The sequence below is a fragment of the Haplochromis burtoni genome, unplaced genomic scaffold, assembly GCF_018398535.1.
Source record: "Haplochromis burtoni strain Fernald_Lab_line unplaced genomic scaffold, NCSU_Asbu1 Contig_313, whole genome shotgun sequence".
Lineage (NCBI taxonomy): Eukaryota > Metazoa > Chordata > Actinopteri > Cichliformes > Cichlidae > Haplochromis > Haplochromis burtoni.
Genome location: NW_024582674.1, coordinates 527,025 through 534,186, shown reverse-complemented (window position 1 = coordinate 534,186; position 7,162 = coordinate 527,025). Strand labels below are relative to the sequence as shown.

The following is a 7,162-nucleotide window of genomic DNA, read 5'->3' as shown; positions in this document are numbered from 1 at the left end:
ACACACACACACACACACACACACACACACACACACACACACACACACACACACACACAAGCACACACACACACACACACACACACACAAGCACACAAAGGCCTGTTGGGGCAGGTATTCAGGCGTGTTACCCTCAGACGAAGAATGTAAACACCAATTTCGAGCGAGCGCTTCATTTTCGTTGCATTTTGTGCGTTCACGCCTCTCTTTGTCTCTTTGTGAGGACTTTGTGCAAAGCGAGGACCTCGGCTGCCGTCCTGACTTGTTGCTGTCGGCCCGTCTGAGGCTCAGGTTAGCGTCATGCTCCTGTGGACACATGCTTCCTACAGCGTCCCCACAAATACAAAGTTTGGTCAGTGTGTGTGTGTGTGTGTGTGTGTGGTGGACTTTTCAGCGGTTTTATTGGCAGCTGAGCCCAAAACAGAAACTTTAAAGCCTCGTAGTTTTATTCTGGGCTACAGCCAGAACACATTTACATGCTTCGGATGTTCTCAGGCTCCGTGTCGTCGTCTTCTGTTTTTGTCAGGAATGAGCCCGTGGACAGGGACGGGCTGTTGTATACAAACCTCCTCAGTAAAGACTGAAACAAACATATTTGATGGTTTGATTAGAATCCGGTGCTCAGAGCCTTCAGACGCTCAGCTGTGCGTCTGAAGGCTCTGCCTGCAGATGACTGAAGAATCCGTGTTGGCAGACGTCGACCTACATCACGTATTAGCTTTGTTGTACTGGGATCAGTGGTGTGACTCCATATGGGCCTGGTGGTTTGATGAGCAGCAGGAGGAGAGCTGATGGGCACAGAGGAGGCTCAGGTGTGTTTTGGCTCTTTCACCTGCACAGAAACCGAAAGGTTTATCTGACAGAAAGGAAAACCCCGCAGCGTCACATGACCTCCTGAAACAATCATGTGGCGTGTTGGTGGAGCTGAGCACAGCTGCTGGGTTATCTAAGAGTCTGTAATAAGAATAATTATGCAGCAGCCAGTCAGTCATACAAACACAAACAGAAGAAAAGCTCTGAGTGGGAGGAGTTTGGTTTCTCCTCTACAAACGCAAAAGAAGCTTTTACCTTCCTCCTCCTCGTCTTCCTCGACCCCTCAGAGTCGCAGGTTTCCTCGTTTTAGGAGTGTGTGTGCGTGTTTGTGTGTGTGTGCAGATAACATAAGAGGCTCTTTAGCACCTGTTCACATAGCAACCAGCTCTCAGTAAGACATTTGGAGAAGAGGAGTGGGAGGCAGAGAGAGGAAGAGTGAGAGCCAGGCGGTGGGAGGGAGAAACACAAAGAGACTGAAATTAGAGGCTTCAAACTTCTCTGCACAAAAACACAATTTCATCTCAGTGAGAGCGAGGCAGACAGGATGAACCCCTGACCTCTGACCTCTGACCCAAAGCTGAAGCATATAAAATAAAACGGAGCACAGAAACAGCTGCAGTAAACATCTGTATGTATGCATATGGAGTGTAAATGACCAACCCACATGGCGGCATGATGCTGAATATGATGCTGCAGTGTGTGTTTTGTGCTCGCCATCAGGTGGATGATGGACGGATGGTTGGCTGGATGATAGTTGTTGGTTGGATGGATTATGGATGTTGGTTGGATGATAGTCGGATGGATGTTGGTTGGATGGATGATGGATGTTGGATGGATGTTGGTTTGATGGATGTTGGTCGGTTGGATGGATTTGGATGGATGATGGATGGATGTTGGTCAGTTGGATGATGGATGGCTGTTGGTTGGATGGATGATGGTTGGATGGATGTTGGTCGGTTGGATGATGGATGGATGTTGGATGGATGTTGGTTGGATAGATGATGGATGGATGTTGGTCGGTTGGATGATGGATGGCTGTTGGATGGATGGATGATGGATGGCTGTTGGTTGGATGGATGTTGGTTGGATGGATGCTGGTTGGATGGATGATGGTTGGATGGATGATGGTTGGATGGATGTTGGTTAGATGGATGGATGATGGATGGCTGTTGGTCAGATGGATGTTGGTTGGATGATGGTTGGATGGATGATGGATGGATATTGGTTGGTTGGTTGGATGGATGATGGATGGTGTTGTTGGATGATGTGATGATGTGGTTGGATGGATGTATGGATGGATGATGTGGATGGATGATGATGGATGTGGATGGATGATGGTTGGATGGATGATGTTGATATGGTTGATGGATGATGGATGATTTGGTTGGATGATGATGGATGGTTGGTGGATGGATGATGGATGGATGTTGGATGGATGATGGATGGATGATTGGATGGATGATGGATGGATGTTGGTTGGATGGATGATGGATGGATGTTGGATGGATGATGGATGGATGATGATGGATGGATGGATGATGGATGTTGGATGGATGATGGATGGATGTTTGGATGGATGATGGATGATGGATGATGGATTGGATGGATGATGGATGGATGTTGGTTGGATGGATGATGGATGGATGTTGGATGGATGGATGGATGATGGATGGATGTGATGGATGGATGTGATGGATGGATGATGGATGGATGTTGGATGGATGGATGTGGTTGATGGATGGATGATGGATGGATGTTGGATGATGGATGGATGTTGGTTGGATGGATGATGGATGGATGTGTTGGATGGATGATGGATGGATGTTGGTTGATGGATGATGGATGGATGTTGGATGGATGATGGATGGATGTTGGTTGGATGGATGATGGATGGATGTTGGATGGATGATGATGGATTGGATGATGGATTGTTGGTTGGATGGATGATGGATGGATGTTGGTATGGATGGATGGATGATGATGGATGTTGGTTGGATGGATGATGGATGGATGTTGGATGGATGATGGATGGATGATGATGGATGGATGGATGATGGATGGATGTGATGGATGGATGATTGGATGGATGATGGATGGATGGATCATGGATTGGATGGATGATGATGGATGATGGTTGGATGGATGATGGATGATGGGGATATGTTGGTGGATGGATGATGGATGGATGGATGGATGATGGATGATGGGATGGATGGATGATGGATGGATGTTGGATGGATGATGATGTGATGGATGTTGGTTGATGGATGATGGATGTGTTGGTTGGATGGATGTTGGTTGGATGGATGATGGATGGATGTTGGTTGGATGGATGATGGATGGATGTTGGATGGATGATGGATGGATGTTGGTTGGATGGATGATGGTGCACAGTCATTGCTGCACCCCTGCAGTCATTTTGTCGAACACGTATCGCTTTCGTGCCGTCACCGTTTCATCCTCGACGCTGTGATTTCTGTCCTCGTTCTCTTGCCACCTCTCTCTCTCTCCCTCTCTCTCTCCTATGTGTGTTTGGGTTCGGCTGCTCTCTCTCACTCTCCTCCCACGTTCGCACTCTCTGTGTTCTCGCCATCGCTCTGCTACCCCGTGATCTGCGCTGCACATGCTCCACGCCGTTGAATAATCAGAGTAATGAGTACAGGTTTCAGCTTCAGTGCGGCACTGTGTAAAAACTCATTTACGTGTGTGTCAGCTGACATGAAAGATAAGCGCCACCTACCCCCCCCTTAAATCTGGGACATACAGCTGTTATAAAGGCGGGGCCAGGGCGTTACAAACTGGAACTGAATAAACTGAACTCGGATCAGCTCTGTGTTAATTTCACCTCTTCTGTCCGAAACAAGCTGTTGTTGCTCCTCCTCCTCTTCACCAAACTCTCCTCTGATTGGCTGCCCATCAGTGTGCTTCCTGTTTGCCCACTTTCATCAATGTTTTAATGCAAATATGTTTCAGATACTCTGAGAATCACTGAAATAAGTTCTTGTTTTATTCTCGATGTTTGTCTCTGGAAACATCTGGAAGCTTATTTCACATTTTTAAAAAATCAATTAATGAATTAAAAATAGACATTATGTTGCAAACACAATAATCACATTATTGATCAGTGTTTAACATGAATGTATGATTTTGAGCTGACGTGTTACATGGAGTACTCCTGTTAGTACTGCAGCTGATTACTTCAGTCAAACTTCCATCATTGGTGGATTATTGATCGGTGATCAGTAGTAAGCATGAAGCTCTCATCCTGTTTCGTTTTTTTTCCTCTCTCACATTTCCCTCTTCATCCTCCCACTGTCGACAACGTGGTGTCGCTATGGCAACCGCCTGCAGAGAGGCGGATCGCCACAGGCCACGCCCACTGCAGCATGCTTGTCACACACACAGCAGTGTATTTTTGGAGATGTGACCACAGGTTTTGGCTGTTTCAGCAGCTTTAATTACAGCTGTAACTGCAGCAGCTGCTTCACCTCCACACTCACACACACACCCTCCTTTTCTGTGTGCGTGTGTGTGTGTGTGCATGTGCTGAAATCTCTGTGCAGCAGACTGGAGACGAGCTAAATGTAGGCCACGAGGACGTGTTAGCCTCAGAGCGGCTCGCTCAGAAACCAGACATAAAGATTTATTCATATGTATCTGTTTCACACACACATGAGTGTCACAGATAATAAAAATATCCACGGCTGTGTTTCCTCCAGCTCACTAAATCAAAGTGAGCGTGATGACATTATGATTATTATCAGAGTTTCATATGCGCCTCTCCAGCCGTCGGATCCATCTGTGCAACGTGTGACGGTTCGAAGCAGTAGAAATGTTTCAGAAACAAGTAAAGAAACATAAATGTAAAGCGGTCGCTCGGAGGGCCGCTGACCAGCGCAGCGTCACGATTCTCATCACGTCGATCAGATTTTCATGTGAGACGAGGTACCGCTGCCTCGCACTCGCGACGCTTTTCTGACCTGATCGATGGTCCAAAATTACTGTCGGGAGCACGTTCAGATTCGGTTTGAGTCACAGTTTAGACATCTGTTAGTTTTACTCGGCTACGTGTCGTAGCCTAAACCTAAAGTGTTTTTAGCTCCGCATGTATGAAATGTGTGCGCAGACAGATCACCAGCACGTCTAACTGACTGGACAACCAGATCACCTCTGATTGGATCACTTCCAAACCTGTGTCTCTGATTGGATCTGGTTGTCATCGCTGTGTTTCCCTTTATGTTTTTATTATTTATCGTTGTTTTTGTTTGGAAAAAACGTTTGTTGATGAAAAGACAAAAATGATGAGAACACTCATTGGTTACGTCAACTCGTGATGTCATCCCCCTGTTAAAAATGCAGCGGTCCATAAAAGCTGGACGCAGGTCTAAAAAATTGATGCCTTAAACCTGCGGTCTGTCGTCCAGCAGGGGGCGACTCCTGAGAGTTCCTCTGGATTAGCATTGCTGCACACGGCGTCTACCTCAAACCCGTTTCCCTCAGCCCCGCCCCCGTGACGTTGGTCGGGCCTCTGAGCGTGTGTGCGGATGTCGTGCTTCTCTCCTGGCTGCAGGCCTGTGTTGTGTTCAGGGACAGTCTGTACAGATAATCTCTGTGTTTGTGTCTCTGTGCAGAAACGCTCCTGGATGACTTTATGTTGACACATCCCATCTTCCTGGCGGCGGACAGGCTCCAGCAGGTCCTGCTGCAGCAGTATCCTTCACGCGCTCACAGGCATGCGTGCCTGGCTGTCGAGCAGTCGCCTCGCAGCGTTATCTGCTGCGGGTTCTGCAGGTTTGTGTCTGAACAGCTCCGGTGTTGTTTCGTTTCGTTTCTGCAGCGTTCCCACGTTGTTGGCATTCCAGTGACGGGAATGGGAAGTTTTCTGCTTCAGTGGAAAAACAAACTTCCATGAAACTTCCATGAAACCTCCATGATGTCATTGTTTTACCCATGATGACCTCTGACCTCAGCGGTTTTATCACCACGCCTTTGAGTTTGTAGATCCCAGGAACGGACGAATCGTGCTGTGACACCTTTACAGATATCAGCTGTGATTCTGTCACCAGAGCGTCGAGTGCTGCGGACCAATCATGCTTCAGCAGGTAAACGTCAGTGCTTGGAACAGGAAGTCCTGAAAACCCGTGGGCGTACACACAGGAAGAGACCGTCATCACCAACTGAACTACCTCAATCTCCTCAGCCACTGAGCGCGCTCTGTAGCATCCAACAGGAACAAGACTCAGACCTGAAACTGATCTCAGATCAGCTGAGCAGGACGCTCACATCTCATCTTCACCGTCAGCTCTTCGTCCTCTAACCTAAAAATGAATAAAGAGCACGTTTAATGACCGGTGCAGCAGCTCGACACTCGCAGCGCAGAAAAGCAGATTTCTGCTGCAGCCGCAGATCTGCCACAGAGAGCGATGAAGAGCTGAGAGGAAGAGGAGCAGAGGGGGGTGTGGCCGAAAGAAGAAAGGGAAGCACAGGCGGAGAGAGAGCTCCATGTTCAAGAACACGAGACGTTCAGGGACTCGTTCAGGAAGGGATCAGACGGGGGGCCGGGCACATTTAGCCTTCTTCGTGGACAGATCCGTGATCAGAGAAATGGCGCTCGTCAGGCCTTCAGTCTCGCCGCGTTGAACAGTCGTGATGATTCACCACGAACGCGAGCGTCGCTCACAGCTCAGCTGCTTTTAACTTTTCTCAGCTCTGCACTTCCTGCGTGCATTCCCAGGGGATCATGGGAACTGTAGTTCTGTTTTCATAAAGAGGATAAAAAACAAAAAGCAGCATCATCGGCCAATCAGAGGAGAGGAAAAAAAGAGTCTGTGTGAGGCAGGTGTGTGTGTGTGTGTGTGTGTGTGTGTGTGTGTGTGTGTGTGTGTGTGTGTGTGTGTGTGTGGTGATATGTGGGTCATCATGGCGGCGTCTCCAAGCTGCAGCTCTGTGAAGCTGAAACAGCTGATTATGGGTTTGTGCTGGCAGCTGTTTGTTTGTGACGACAACAACAATCACACCTGTAAGATTTGGTTTCAGAGCGAAGCTTCAAGCGAACGCCACGAATGTGTTTCCTCCTTAACTCGACTTTTCCAGATTCAGCGTGGAGGGAGATGGAGGAGGGAAGGAGGGGGAGGCGGAGGGGTGGAGGAGAGAGGGAGGAGGGAGAGGAAGAGGGGGGGAGAGGGAAGGAGAGATGGAGGGAGCGATGGACGGAGCAGAGAGGAAGCAGGCGGTGCTGACGGTGGCGTTTCGATACCTGGACACCTACAGAGAGCTGCTGCAGGAGGAGGGCGAGCGCAGCAACAGCTTCCCCAAGGTTACACACACACATACACACACACACACACAC

The 7,162-nt window shown here is 48.4% G+C and overlaps 1 protein-coding gene across 1 annotated transcript in view; it reads left to right on the top strand.

Moving 5' to 3' along the window:
* rapgefl1 (Rap guanine nucleotide exchange factor (GEF)-like 1) overlaps positions 1 to 7,162 on the top strand; it is a gene marked incomplete in the record, with an annotated part of 32,562 nt that overhangs the window by 7,090 nt on the left and 18,310 nt on the right. Inside the window, 2 exon segments of the mRNA XM_014329724.2 lie at positions 5,445 to 5,523; positions 6,907 to 7,129. Of these exon segments, the coding sequence (XP_014185210.1) occupies positions 5,445 to 5,523; positions 6,907 to 7,129 (302 nt within the window).